Here is a 13,157-nt window from a genome sequence, read left to right as displayed (position 1 = left end):
CGTCTGGCGGCGGCGCTCGGCGTCGCCCAGGGGCGGGACGAAGATGGTGTGCTTGAGCAGCGGGATGTAGTCCATGAAGTTGGCCTCGTCGCCCCCGGGCAGGCGCGGGAGGGACTCGGCGTCGAGGACGGCGAAGAGGGAGGCGACGAGCCGGTCCTCGGACTTGCCGCCGTCGTCGTCGGTGGAGGCGGCGGCGGCGGCGGCGGCGTGGCGCGCCACGGCCTCGTCGAGCAGCGTCCGGCCGCGGTCGACCTTGGGCCAGGGCGGGCCGTCGGCGTCAAAGGCGGCGTTGCTCAGGCCGACCGTCTCGCCGCGCCGCGAGGCGACGCGGGGCACCGTGTCCGGGTGCTCGCTGCGGTTGGAGATGATGACGAGCGGGTCGATGTCTTTATCCGAGGCCGGGGCTGTGGCTGTGGCTGTTGCGGGCGCAGGTGCTGCTGCTGCTGCTGCCGCCGCCGCCCCCCTCCTCCGGAGCTTGCCGCAGGCCAGGCTGAAGCCGCCGACACCCTTGACGCCGGGCCCCGAGAGGATGCGCTCGACGAACTCGTGGGTCCGCTCGGCCGGGTCGGCGCCCAACCAGGCCGAGACGATGGCGCCGCGGGAGCGGACGCCGTGGATGGCGTGGGCGCCGCCCTCGAGCGGGTCCTCCTCGCGGTAGTTTGTGAGGCAGGCGAAGTTGCCGGTCCGCGTCATGCCCAGCCAGGTGCCCCGCTCGGGCCGGTTCAGGTCCCGCGACGAGAGGATGGCGGGCTCGCTGCCCCCGGCGGGCGTGCCCTCACCGCCGCCGCCGCCGGACGCCGGGTCGCTGTGCGGAGTCCACCAGTGCGGCCTCGAGGTGGGCCGCAGGATGAACTCGTCGCGGTTGTTGACCACGATCAGAGCATAGTCTGGGTGGCTCGTTGTGAGTAGTACTATGCACATGTTGTGTGCACTAGGCAGTTGTCTTTATGTGTATGTATTGTGGATATGTGTGAAGGGATTTGGGTGAGATATGGCAGATGGGAAGAAGCTGGATTTCCTCCGTATCGTTTGCTTAGACGTTTGGTGCCGGTGTCGGTCAGAGCGCACGCCAGTGGCGGTTAAGCGGGTGGAGAGGGTGTTAGTCGGTGTGCCTGATTATGCAGAGCTAAATAATAAAGCCATACAAAAGAAATGGGACAAAAAGGGATAGGCGAAAAATGGAGCGGCGACCGCTACGTTGGTTTAAAAGCACGTTCAGGTGCCGGAGAGGGCCGCTGCCAATTCTCGGCGCGGCTCTGGTAGCGTATCTGATCGACCCAGGCTTGGATCTGCTGATGGTGCATCGGCCCAGAACCGAGGGCCGGGACTCAGGTGAGGGCGTGAGCATGGTGGCCGCGGGAACATGGAAGTTTGGGCTTGGCTGGCTGGGGCGGGATCAAGCGGAGTGACGAGGCGGCACCACCACAGCTCAAACTGCCACCTATCCCCAGCTCATCCCATCCCAACGGACTCCCAACCTGTCTGGCATTAGATACCTCCTCCGTCTGTACATAGAAAGCCATGCAGCACAACACGGTGTGCGCGTGTCTTTACCGAGGCCTGAACTGTGCGTTTTGTTAGGTTTGTTTTCGCCGTTGGCTGGCGTGTGTCGCGTATAAGTGTCTCCCCCCCAATTGGAACACGTTTGGAGGCTGCGACTCACTAAAACGCCGCCATTTGTGGCACCCGTCAGTGGCCTGGGCGCGCTCATTTCGCCGAAAGCCGCTCCCACCGCAGCACGTGCCAGCGCTAAGCCGCCCCCGCAAACAGTCGACGCCTGAATGGTGGCGTGGGTAGAAAAACGCAGCACCAAAAGTCACCCCACCAAAGCAACCACGCCATCGCTTGCCTCTATGGTTTTTGCTCAACCACGCAACGAGGGCAGCGCCGAATCTCAATTCTAACATGCAGCTTCGAAGTGTCGGCCGGCTGCGAAACGAGCATGCAATCTAGCGTCCTCTAGCTCACGAACCCGGCTGAGCTGACCGGCCATCGGCACCTAGCCGGCATGAGGACGCGCGCATTAAGTGAGGGCTCCCCCATGCAAACAATAACGGCGGGAACAGCGCCTGTTTAGGAAATATGGCCCCATCCCTGGGTTCCAACCCCAGCCAAGCCAGCGCACCACCGCCTGCGACCTGCCTGCAGTATCCAATCTGTTCGCCTCGGTACCGAATAAAATCAGGGACTGCCACGAGTGCCGAGACCTTGGTTATAGCTATCTGCATTTTCAACCCTGGTGGGAAGGTGGCAAAGTTGCTATGATCTAAAAAGCTTCACGACCGCCTCGTGCCCGTTTCTTGCGGCAAGTAGCAGCGGCGTTTGCCAGAGACTGTCTTTCGCTTCGATATCGGCGCCTCGATCCACCAGCAGCCTCGCGACTGCCTCGTGCCCCTTATATGCGGCCAAGTGCAGCGGCGTTTCCCCCTCCCTGTTTTTCGCCTTAATATCGGCGCCTTGACCCACCAGCAGCCTCGCGACCGCCTCGTGCCCGTAATATGCGGCCAAGTGCAGCGGCGTTTGCTGGCGCCTGTCTTTCGCCTCGATATCGGCGCCTTGATCCACCAGCAGCCTCGTAACCGCCTCGTACCCTCTCATTGCGGCAATGTGCAGCGGCGTTTGCTGGAATTCGTTTGTCGCCTTAATATCGGCGCCTTGATCCACCAGCAGCCTCGCGACCGCCTCTTGCCCGCTATATGCGGTAAAGTGCAGCGGCGTTTGCCGGGAGTCGTTTTTCGCCTCGATATCGGCCCCTTGATCCACCAGCAGCCTCGCGACCGCCTCGTGCCCCTTATATGCGGCCAAGTGCAGCGGCGTGTCCCTCTCCCTGTTTTTCGCCTTAATATCGGCCCCTTGATCCACCAGCAGCCTTACGACCGCCTTGTGCCCCTGCTTTACAGCAGAGCGGAGCAGCTCGTGCTGGCTTTTCTTCGCCTCAACGCCGGCACCGTTTTCGAGCAGCAGCCGCGTAAACGCCTCGCAACCCTCCTCGACGGCCCACCACAGCGGCGTATAGCCGCGCTCCTTGTATCCCGCCTCCATGGCAGCGCCTTTACCATCAAGTTCATTCATTGCCATCATCGCATTTTCATCCTCCTCTCTCCAACACACGTGTCCCGTGTTGCCCTCACTCCTTGATACCGCTCCGAGACTAGAAATTCCCACTGCCTTCCGGAGATTCTGTACGGCCTCTCCGTATCGTTCGATTCCGTTTAGCGACACCCCCAAACTCCACCATCCGATGGCGTCTTGGAATTTGCACCCTTCTTTCGAGCATTTGGGCGCCCCTCGATTGCCTATAAAGCCTCCGTAGTCGTTTCCGGCTTGCGACTTTCGAGCTCCACCCCAGTCCCAGACAAGCAAGAAATCGGTTAGAAATTTTGCTTTCGGAGCCGTCCACTTTGGCAGATCGTTGGTCCGGGGAAGTGCAATCATGACAATGGTCCAAAAGCCGTCGCGTAGCCTGACGATGGTAGGCGTTGGTGCTCCTTCTATGAAACAGACGAAGTCCCCTTTTTCGATGGTTTTTGCGGAGGTTTGCAAGGTGAAATCGAAGCTCCGGTTTTCTTCCGTGTCGTAATAACCCGACACACACTTCCAAGTGACGCCTGTAGTCTGTCTGCCGATTTGAGGAAGATAGTCCTCACGGATCAAGGTTACTTCCCCGAGAAGGTAGCCTTTGGCGTCTACCACCGCCACCTCCGAAGCGTTCCAGGTGCTAACACGCACTTGATCGGAAAGGCAAAATTGGATGAGTTTCCGAAAAACGTCCTTCCACGAGGTCTCGTAGTTGGCTGACAATCCCGCTGCGCTTGGATCACCCAGGCTCATGCCAAGCAAGGCATAAACCTTGTCGCGACGTTCCGTGGCTTTGCGGTCGTGGTACATATCCACCAACTCACTTAAGGGGCGGATACCTAGAGAAAACCCCTGGCTGCTCGCCAGTCCGTGTTCAAATCTGGGGCGGAAGCTTGCGCCCCTTACGAGATAGGCAACGGAACGAATCAGGCTGCTCAGTTCTTGAGAGCTTTGGTAGGGCTTTAGTGCATCCATGCCTGAGCAGAATGCGTGCCCGTCGATTTCCACAGAACCGCATTTCACCACAATATTCCTAGCCGCAGCAACCTCTTGAAGGACCTAGGTTAATGTGTTAGTCGTTTGTACTTATAATCAATCATTCGTTTGTAACTAACCCAAATGCGTTGGAACCAAGGTCGTTGGAGCAGCTTGAGAACAGCTTGCCTGTTTATTGCGGAATTTGCGGGCTGATGTGCGTGGGTTGCTTGGTGACCTGGCTGGTAGATCGTGGGGTCCATGTGCTCTCGGGCGGCCATGCGTATTGCTTCAAGCGCTTGGTCGCCGTCATCGACCGCTTCTCCAAGCCAAACAATAACGCGACTGGCGTTGGCATATATCTTGGCCATCGATCGAACCTGCCGTCCCTTTTCGTCCTCGTTCCCCTGGTCGATGCAGACGGCATCTATCCACAAGACGCGCTCAAGGAGACGATTCCGGACACAGGACAACGCTTTGTGAAGGTTTGCCGTAACGAGCAAGCAATGATCGTCTCCGGTGGTAGGAGTAGCGGAGGAGCATCCGCCTCTGTCGGTTGACTGGAGATAGATAGGCAGCTTGTTCTCTTGAGAGCCCCACACATACGACAGAGCCTCGTACAGATGTATCCCTTGGCCTGGTTCCTGCAGGGAGTACTCGAAGAGCTGGCACCGTATAGGCGCCTCCTTGTCTTTGTGCGGCATGAGACGAAGCAGACGAATACTATGATGCGGCAGAGGAGAGTAGCAGTATTCGTTTCCGAGGCTGCCGGAGGCTCGATCCCCGGAATCGTCTGCGGGGACGCCGCTGGCCCTCGAGGTCGCCCTGCCGAACTTGGGCCCGGGCTCCGATCGCACAGACGCTGCCATGATTGATGCAAGGGGCAAGGTGGCTTGCGGATCTCCCTATACTGTAGGTTTTCGTGAAAAACGGCAAGGGCGATTTTAATGTGAATAATTGGGGTTCTGTGGGCGGTTTTCGTGGTGCTATATTCGCTACTCTCGACGAGTGTATCGAACCTTGAAGTTGGTTTCTGCTACAGTCCTGCTATGTTCCCCGGGCGTTGGGCTTTGCCGGCTTTGGTGCCCAACGGCTGGCGTCAAGGATGCGGCCTGCCCCTCCGACTCCACGCCCAATCGAATCACGCGCACTCGGTACCGTCGTCGGCCAGGCTGACGGAACGAATGCAGTGCCTTTTGAGCCCGTCCTTGTAGTCGACAAGGCGACGGAACTGCCTGGACTTGGAAGGTTTCTACTATCTGCATTTCAAACCCCAGCATCCTCGGTCCAATCTCACCGTGGTGTGCCCTGGCATACCGCGCAACGGGAGATTTTCATACTAGAGTCCCTTTGGTCAGAGAACTGAAGGTCATGTGCTCCGCTGGAAATACTCGATTCTCTTCAGGGCTGATACCCATCTTCGCGCTCCACCACATGCGAGGTTATGGAAAGGTGGCCAGAAGCAGATGCCCTCATCACCCGTATAACACAAGTTCTTGGCTCGGAACTTTTTCGCCGAACATTGATGCTATATTCGTGGAAGATCATGCCGATATGACACCATGTCCTTTACGTTGCTTTTTAGATGTCACACCCGTACAAGGATAAATGCTCACCCAAGCTTTGGGTCACCTCTTTTCGCATCTCCGTCCAAGCACAGCCCGTGCCAGCGAGCAGCGCACATCTGTCATCAGTACCACACAGACAAACTAGCCTACATTTCCAACAGCCGACCGACGCGATGCCTGTCCTCTCCGTGCATGTCGACAACCATGTCCTGGACAGGATCTGGATCGGCCTGGTTGGTCTAGAGTTCTTTATTGTCTTTCTGGTCATACTAGTGATCCTGGTCAGAAAGCTCAAGCGAACGAAGCAGAATGCACAACGATAAACCGACGATATACTTGCCGCTCTTCCCAGCCTACTCCAACAAGATCCAATAGCCACCATCAAATACTCCCCCCTCGACCAACACGTTCCACGCATGCCCAGCTCATAAAGCCAGAGCCTCATCGCGGACGTGACGTCCCTCGCGGACACTCGGCGCTCAAAGAGCCACAGTTAAGCGAGCTGGCTGGGCCATAGTCGTAGCAGCGGCCCGCAGGATTGCACTCGTACCTAAAGCGTAGCCTTCAGCATCATTCTGTCCGGCGAGTGCGGGATCGGCTGGTTGGGTGCTTCGAAACCAAGCACGCGAAATAGCGCGGGCAAGGGTTTGCAAGACAGATAAAACCACCCACACGTGAGTGTCGACGCGGCCTTCCCTGATGAGATAGGCGCCGTTGCTAATAAGGACGCAGTTGCCGCAGATGAGGCCAGGGCTGGGGTAGCCGAGGCACTTGCAGGCATTGCCACCACCTGTCTGACGTGGTTGGATGTCTACCGCTGCAGAGGCAGCAACGCATGCCAAGACGAGGATGAGAGCGTTGGTGGGCCTCATGATTCGATGCTTCGGTGCGGCTTCGTGATATAGGCCAGAGGTTGGGGGCAGTGTCCAGGATGCAGACAATGGATGAGGACTGTTGCTACTGGTTTTTTAACTCTACGATACGATACGTCGGCTGGCATGGGTAATAAATACTCGACCCGGTGGTCAAAGGGCAGAAGGACTTCCTGCGACGAGGCGGTTCACGTACCCACGAAGAGGGTGTTGCGGCTGTCAAGATAGATTGCATACATTGCAAGAATATAAGATGGCGGGAGACGTAGCCGGGACAGGTATCTTGTTCTCTCCAGGTAGATCGATGATTAATAGCAGCGCTGTGAACAAAGCATTTCTCTAGACAGGCGTCCCGTAGAGGAGAATATTACAGTATGTGCAAGTTTTGGAGAAGGTTTACCGTGCGCTCCCTTTACAAAACGACAGATGCGAAGGGCACAATCAGACGCAATTGGCTCCATCATCAAGAAAATACCGACAGGCATGCGTGTTGGCTGGGTACAGAGGGAGAGGCAACCGACGTGGTCTCATGGAAATGGACTTTGAAACATGATGGGAGAGTGGCGTTGTTGCGGGACTGGGACTGCCTGTGGCCGCTCCTCATGCAGTGCGGGGGAAGCTTGAGCTCATTCGTGCAGAAACACCACCTGCAGAACCCAGCCGACCTAATGCCATTCTTCCTTGTTGGGTCACCGCTGCCAGCGGATCCTGAATGCAAAGGAACTAGGACGACTGCAAAACACCAATTCCGTCATTGACTGTTACCAAAACCACACTCTAGAAAAGCTCTGAGGCCGCTTCCCTTTCTCTACCCAAAGCGTCGGTGGTCAGGCCCTCGTGTAGAGACAGCTTGAGCCAAAGTGCCACGCAATGACGCCCGGCGGATCCACTTCCCCAGGTTTCCCCAGACCAGCAGCGCTGAGACGGCCCAGGCACACTGTGGGCAATCCGCGACAGCGCCGGCCCCTCTCAAGTGCGCTCCCGCTGGTGGGTTCTCAGGCGTCTGGTGGGCTGCGGGTGGGGCGGGGCTGGCACGCTGGGGGAGCTCGAGCCCCGCAGGTGGTGTGAGCTCGCCGCTTTGAGTTCTGGCCATGTCATTCAAGAAGCAGGCCAGCAGTCACGCGATCGGCAGCGGCGGCGTACCATCCATGAAGTGATGCGTCAAGTGATCTTGTCTGCTACCCCGCCCGGCCAGAGAGAACCTGCTGATGAGCACGCCAGGAACGGCCGGCCCGGACAATGCGTAGGTACCAAGTAGAGAGGCAGGCGGCCATGCGTACGTAGCCCCAGAGCGTGCTCAGCTCCAGAGCGAGGTACCGTTTGTGCCCACTACAAAAGAGGAATGCACCCCGGGACACTTTCGCTACCTCGAGAGGAATGCCATGCTCACTCCGCCCAGCATTGAGATCCAAAGTCGAGCTCCCTGCAAAGTACCGTTGTACACGCACTCGCACATCGTCCGATAGTTTTGCCAGCCAATTGCGCGCACGTCCGAGAGCTCCAGTCCCCTGTACGGTACCAACGAAGCCACTTTAGCGTCTCCACAGCCAAATAACAGCTGAAGGTATGTCCTCATGCGTCCCCCTCTCGGCCCAGTGGTAGCTTCCCGAAACCATGCCGTGCCAACCCCCTCTCCTGCCCCCTCTTCTCCCACCCTTCTTTTACTTCCCCTCTTTGCCCGTCATCTTCCATCTTCTTCCCCTCTCCCCATCCGTCTCTTCCTGTCCCAATCTCTGGTATCTCACACTCTCGACCTACCACAGCAACCCAACATAGACAACAAGTCGAACGATATCCAAGGTAGCCAGCCAACCATGTCTTTTCAGTACCCGTTTCCTTTGACCAGATAGCAAAGGCGGCGCCGGAACCGGCGCTGCTTTGTTTCTTGTGCTCCCTCCCTGTCTCCCTCGTCTCTTCCCAGCTCTCCCCAATTCCCATCCTCAGCTAACAAGCTTCCCTCTTTCCATCAGTCCGGACAAGTCGTACCATCTTGTCCTCAAAACCCCGCAGCCGCAGCTACATCACATCCAACCTCGCCACCCAACATGACGGAACCATTGTCCAAGGTCGACTCCGCGGTCCAGGGCCTGTCCTCGTCTCCCCCGAAAGCGGTTAAGGGCAACCGGAGACAGAGCTCAGTGGCCGCCAGCGGCGTCTTCAACATCAAGGACCTCGGTACGTGATCCCAATGGCACACTGATTGCCCGAAGCACCTGATGCCCGACATGTCCCCTCCTCCCACCCCTGACCCATCTGCCCCTATGGGTGGCCGGTTGTCTTGACCGTCGACTGACACGACGCCACACCATCAGAGGAGGAGGGAACGGAGATCACGATCGCCAAGGAAACCCAAAAGACAGGGTGGTAAGTTTGCCTCGCCTGCTTGGTGCCTTCCCGCTGGTGCATGCATCGGCACCCGCCCCTCCCGGCGCTCGTTGGGCCGCTTATTGATTCGATGTCAACTCCATTCATACAGGAAGATCAACACGTCGCCATCGACAGTGGAGGACAAGGAGCTACTGAAGAAGCTCCTCACCACGCCGCCAATCAAGAAGATTGACCTGCACTTCCCTCTCGGCCTCGAGGTCACTGCACGCAACCTCAAGGGCGTCACCATCAAGGATGCGCTAGACGCCATCTACAAGTCATACAAGAAGCGGGTAAGTTCTGGGCTCCTCATGTAGAGCGACCAAGGATGTCTTTCAGGTTTGGCTAACCGCATGCCCTTTCTCGCAAATACAGGCCGACGACGAGCTCGACCAACCATACCTGGCCGGCTTCGAGTGGGACAAGGAGGAGTCCTGGACACGGTTCATCGTGCATCTTTCCAAGGATAGCACTGGGGAGCGAAACATCGGCGGCGGCAAGAAGAAGAAGAAGAACGCCACTGAGGAGTAGATGACAGTGCTACGCTCGGTAGTTGCCGTGACGCCGAAGTAGGGTGGATTGACGACAACGCTTGGTGCCCCAACAGCAGCACAAAAACCGAGCTTCATTCTATGGCGCTGCCTCTCCCATTCTTACCCTGGCCTTGGAGTTGGCATGGACCAATCCAAACCACCCAAATCAGTTCAACAATCAAACTATTCCAGAGATCAACTGTTCCAGGGAGATGCACTTGCAATGAATCCCGTGCTTGACGAGACCGATGCTTGATTTTGTTGTTTTGGTGCGCTTTGTTCGAATTGGTTCAGATGTTTGCGTCAAGTCGCATTTGCTACACTGCAAATCTGGTATGGCGTTATGGAGGGGCACCGCTGGAAGGAGAGCGTTTGAACACTGTGGCTGGGCAATGGCTGGAGAGGCAGCAGTGAACAGCGAGGGTTAGCATAACCGAGGAGATCCTGGTCGAGCGCTGCGAACGCTTTATTTCCGTCATGTCCAGACGGCAAGTGGGGGCGCTCGCTCCTCTCCAGGCTCCACTGTGCGTTGCCCAAAGCCGTTGCCGTTTGTTTGCCGACAGTAGCCGCCAACTAACAGCGCCAGGGAAGTGCGGAACTGGAACTGTCACACACACAAGGCCGCTGGCAAGGTCCCGGAGTCTATGCATGCCGCTGAAACAGTGGCGCAAGGCCGACTGAATATACACGATGGCTGCCCTATATGAAACTGGCGGTCCTTCGACCTTGACTGCTGAACAATCACCTTCGTCTCCCAGCCAGGTGACAATCACCGTCGACTCCCAGCCGAGCTGCCTCTTTATAAGCCTCCCGCAAGACCACAACCACGGCCAGCTCGACGTTGAAATCGACACCCCGAAACTATTCGCCCAACATGCCGGTGACCAACTTTGAGTTTAAAGAGAAGTACCGCTACATGAGCGGCTTCGACGCGCACCTCGAGTACGGGCTCCCGCACAGCACCGCCTGTCTTTGCCTGTCTTTGTCTCCAAAACTGACACACGGCATTCCCGGTTGCCAAACAGGTCCGAAGCTGTCCCTGGTGCCCTCCCCATTGGCCACAACTCGCCACAAAAGCCGCCCCTCGGACTGTACGCCGAGAAGCTCTCTGGGACAGCGTTCACGGCGCCGCGACACGAGAACAAGCAGACATGGCTGTACCGCATCCTCCCCTCGTGCGCACACCCCCCCTTCCACGTCAAGAGCATGTCGGCGAGTGACGCGCCAGCGACGCCGGACCAGCTGTACGACGTGTGGAACAAGACGGCTTGGTTCACGCCCGCGCCGAGGCTGAACTACATCCCGAACCAGCTCCGCTGGGACCCCTTCGACCACGACCCCGAGGCCGACTTCGTGTCGGGCCTGCACCACGTGGCCGGGGCCGGCGACCCGACGCTCAAGCAGGGGCTGGGCATCTACGTGTTCGCGGCGGGGCGGTCCATGGCGGCCCGCAGCGCCTTCTACTCGGCCGACGGCGACCTGCTCCTCGTGGCGCAGTCGGGCGTGCTCGACCTCCGCACCGAGCTCGGCTGGCTGCTGGTCCGGCCGGGCGAGATCGCCGTGGTGCCGCGCGGCGTGCGCTTCCAGGTGCTCCTGCCCGACGGCGCCGGCCCCGCGCGCGGCTACGCGCTCGAGCTGTACCAGGGCCACTTCACCCTGCCCGAGCTGGGGCCCATCGGGTCCAACGGGCTCGCCAACGCGCGCGACTTCCAGGCCCCCGTGGCCTGCTTCAGCGAGGACCACGGGCCAAGTGCGTTCGCGCCGCCCGCGAGTGATGAAAATGGCAAGGGGTACCTGGTCACGGCCAAGTTCAACAACACGCTCTTCGCGACGACGCAGGCGCACACGCCCTTCGACGTGGTGGCGTGGCACGGCAACTACTACCCTTTCAAGTACGACCTCGGGCGCTTCAACACCATCGGCACCATCTCGTTCGACCACCCGGACCCGTCCATCTTCACGGTCCTGACGGCACCTTCGGCCCGGCCCGGCACGGCCGCGTGCGACTTTGTCATCTTCCCGCCCCGATGGCTCGTGGGCGAGGACACCTTCCGGCCCCCTTGGTACCACCGCAACACCATGAGCGAGTTCATGGGCCTCATCTCGGGCGACTACGACGCCAAGAAGGGCGGCTCGGGCGGGTTCGTGCCGGGAGGGGCCAGCCTCCACAACGTCATGAGCGGCCACGGCCCGGACGCGGCCAGCTACGAGGGCGCGCGCGACGCGGCGCTGGGGCCGACAAAGGTCGGCGAGGGCAGCTGCGCCTTCATGTTTGAGAGCTGCTACATCCTCGGCGTCACCGACTGGGGCCTCCGGAGCTGCCAGAAGATCCAGGTCGACTACAGCAGGGAGAGCTGGGGCGGCACCCTGGTGCACTGGAAGAGGCCCGAGGGCGCCTCGGCGAATGGGCACCTGCTTTAGGGGAGATGGGGCTTTCGGTTGTTTCCCTTGGTTTATATGATATTAGACATGAATGATGCACATAGAAGCCCGCGTCTGGTTCTGGATCTACGTTTCTTTCTCACCTTTTTTTCCTCTGTAGGCGGTGGCACAAATTTGACGGCCGCATGTCACTTGGGCCGCTTTATATGGTTCAAACTTGGGAGCGAACTGCTACATCATGGTTGAATTGAAAAACATTGCGAAACAACCACCCATTAAGAGGACTGATCTGCCGCGCTCAGCCGCTCCAGGACCTTGAAGCTCTTGCCCATCCGTTCCCTCGTCAGTCGAAAGGCATCGGGGAACCAGCGCGCCAGCTCAGTGTCGTCCCTCCCTTGCATCATCTCCACCAGCGCCTTGGCCGACATCCAGCAGAGCACCATGCCGTGTCCCTGGAAACTGCAGCTGGCCCACAGGCCCGTATCTTGGTCTCCGGCCGGCCCGTTCTCGTCCTCGGCCGGCACATGGCCGACGAGGGGATACCCGTCCACGCTATAGCCCATTATGCCCGTCCCTGAGTGGCATCAGAGTTAGTCGACAGGAGCGGTTGAAGGTACGCGGCTAGAAGAGCATCTTACATTCACTCCGGACTCGGCCGTCAGGGTGGTCGTCGCCCCAGTTGTCCCCAAAGTACCTCGGCGTCGACTCCCGAAGATACTCGCTGATGGTCCCGTTGAGCGTCGTGTCGTCGGTGCTGCCAAACTCGAGCAGTCCCCCTTGCTCGGCGCGGGCCAGCCCTCCGCCAATAACAATATCCTCGCCCCCGTCCTTCCCCGGACGCGGGACCATGTACTCGTAGCCGCCACCGTATATGAAGCTGTACGTGACCGGCAGCCCCGCGGCCGGCATCCCCCGGCCCGCGCGCTGCGCCGTAATCTGGCCCCGGAGCGGCACGACGACGCCCTGGAAGCGCGGCTGCAGCGCCGCCGTGTACCCGTTGGTGGCCAGCACGACGCGCCGCGCCGCGATGGCGCCCCGCGGCGTCGTGACCGTCCACCTCGCCGGGGACACGTCGTCGTCGTTGCCGTCGTCGCCGTCGTCGCCGTCCTTCTTCCGCTCGATCCGCTCCAGCTTCACGGCGGGCGTGTTGGCGTGCACCTTCAGCCCCCGCTCGATGCAGAGCTTGAGCACCCCAACGGTGAACCCGTAAGCCGAGATGCTGCCAGCAGAGTAGCGGATGCCGCCGAACAAGCCCACATCACCGCCGCCGTCTCCCACCGCTGGGTCGGCGCAAAAGTAGCGGCTCCGCATCTCGGCGGGCGTGCAGAGCGCATACTCTGCGGCGGGGTCGTCGTCGCCGCCGCCGACCCGGGCCCAGGGCG

At 59.4% G+C, this 13,157-nt stretch overlaps 7 protein-coding genes across 9 annotated transcripts; 4 read left to right on the top strand and 3 right to left on the bottom strand.

Annotated features, from left to right (window-relative positions):
* Positions 1-73: 73 nt before the first annotated feature.
* Positions 74-658, top strand: GGTG_13888 (hypothetical protein; the record flags this gene model as incomplete). The annotated part of the gene is made up of 1 exon (XM_009231812.1): positions 74-658. One exon carries the CDS (start codon positions 74-76, stop codon positions 656-658), a length of 585 nt encoding a protein of 194 aa, XP_009230076.1.
* Positions 659-691: 33 nt separating this feature from the next.
* GGTG_13887 (hypothetical protein) lies at positions 692-1,485 on the top strand (the record flags this gene model as incomplete). Its single annotated transcript, XM_009231811.1, has 2 exons — positions 692-864; positions 1,211-1,485. 2 exons carry the CDS (start codon positions 692-694, stop codon positions 1,407-1,409), a joined length of 372 nt encoding a protein of 123 aa, XP_009230075.1. The 3' UTR covers positions 1,410-1,485.
* Positions 1,486-2,134: 649 nt separating this feature from the next.
* GGTG_13886 (hypothetical protein) lies at positions 2,135-5,101 on the bottom strand (the record flags this gene model as incomplete). Of its 3 annotated transcripts, none has more annotated exons than XM_009231808.1 (3): positions 2,135-2,442; positions 2,839-4,137; positions 4,194-4,922. In XM_009231808.1, the coding sequence occupies 3 exons, from the start codon at positions 4,920-4,922 to the stop codon at positions 2,260-2,262; spliced, it is 2,211 nt and encodes a 736-aa protein (XP_009230072.1). The 3 variants fall into 3 exon arrangements, with proteins under 3 accessions (XP_009230072.1, XP_009230073.1, XP_009230074.1); XM_009231809.1 differs by having other exon boundaries at positions 2,260-2,473; positions 2,771-4,137; XM_009231810.1 differs by having other exon boundaries at positions 2,260-4,137; positions 4,194-5,101.
* Positions 5,102-5,858: 757 nt separating this feature from the next.
* On the bottom strand, positions 5,859-6,493 carry GGTG_13885 (hypothetical protein; the record flags this gene model as incomplete). The annotated part of the gene is made up of 3 exons (XM_009231807.1): positions 5,859-5,881; positions 5,962-6,099; positions 6,172-6,493. The coding sequence occupies 2 exons, from the start codon at positions 6,491-6,493 to the stop codon at positions 6,047-6,049; spliced, it is 375 nt and encodes a 124-aa protein (XP_009230071.1). The 3' UTR covers positions 5,859-5,881; positions 5,962-6,046.
* A 1,261-nt stretch (positions 6,494-7,754) lies between these two features.
* On the top strand, positions 7,755-9,664 carry GGTG_13884 (hypothetical protein). The gene is made up of 5 exons (XM_009231806.1): positions 7,755-8,293; positions 8,464-8,668; positions 8,806-8,857; positions 8,970-9,153; positions 9,236-9,664. The coding sequence occupies exons 2-5, from the start codon at positions 8,539-8,541 to the stop codon at positions 9,389-9,391; spliced, it is 522 nt and encodes a 173-aa protein (XP_009230070.1). The 5' UTR covers positions 7,755-8,293; positions 8,464-8,538; the 3' UTR covers positions 9,392-9,664.
* Positions 9,665-10,003: 339 nt separating this feature from the next.
* On the top strand, positions 10,004-12,070 carry GGTG_13883 (homogentisate 1,2-dioxygenase). Its single transcript, XM_009231805.1, has 2 exons — positions 10,004-10,335; positions 10,419-12,070. The coding sequence occupies exons 1-2, from the start codon at positions 10,268-10,270 to the stop codon at positions 11,812-11,814; spliced, it is 1,464 nt and encodes a 487-aa protein (XP_009230069.1). The 5' UTR covers positions 10,004-10,267; the 3' UTR covers positions 11,815-12,070.
* Positions 11,883-13,157, bottom strand: GGTG_13882 (hypothetical protein). Its single transcript, XM_009231804.1, has 2 exons — positions 12,414-13,157; positions 11,883-12,349 (listed from the first exon to the last, which is right to left on the bottom strand). The coding sequence occupies exons 1-2, from the start codon at positions 13,084-13,086 to the stop codon at positions 12,051-12,053; spliced, it is 972 nt and encodes a 323-aa protein (XP_009230068.1). The 5' UTR covers positions 13,087-13,157; the 3' UTR covers positions 11,883-12,050.

This window comes from Gaeumannomyces tritici (assembly GCF_000145635.1).
Source record: "Gaeumannomyces tritici R3-111a-1 unplaced genomic scaffold supercont2.72, whole genome shotgun sequence".
Lineage (NCBI taxonomy): Eukaryota > Fungi > Ascomycota > Sordariomycetes > Magnaporthales > Magnaporthaceae > Gaeumannomyces > Gaeumannomyces tritici.
This window is presented reverse-complemented; position numbering and strand designations above follow the sequence as displayed.

What these genes read in the sequence shown, in the direction of transcription:
- GGTG_13883 (XM_009231805.1), top strand. Translation starts at nt 10,268, where the DNA reads ATGCCGGTGACCAACTTTGAGTTTAAAGAGAAGTACCGCTACATGAGC. An exon ending in GGCTTCGACGCGCACCTCGA is followed by an intron (nt 10,336 to 10,418) that starts GTACGGGCTCCC and finishes GTTGCCAAACAG; the next exon opens with GTCCGAAGCTGTCCCTGGTG.
- GGTG_13884 (XM_009231806.1), top strand. Translation starts at nt 8,539, where the DNA reads ATGACGGAACCATTGTCCAAGGTCGACTCCGCGGTCCAGGGCCTGTCC. An exon ending in CTTCAACATCAAGGACCTCG is followed by an intron (nt 8,669 to 8,805) that starts GTACGTGATCCC and finishes CCACACCATCAG; the next exon opens with AGGAGGAGGGAACGGAGATC. An exon ending in ACAAGTCATACAAGAAGCGG is followed by an intron (nt 9,154 to 9,235) that starts GTAAGTTCTGGG and finishes TCGCAAATACAG; the next exon opens with GCCGACGACGAGCTCGACCA.
- GGTG_13882 (XM_009231804.1), bottom strand. Translation starts at nt 13,086, where the DNA reads ATGCGGAGCCGCTACTTTTGCGCCGACCCAGCGGTGGGAGACGGCGGC. An exon ending in CGGCCGAGTCCGGAGTGAAT is followed by an intron (nt 12,350 to 12,413) that starts GTAAGATGCTCT and finishes GATGCCACTCAG; the next exon opens with GGACGGGCATAATGGGCTAT.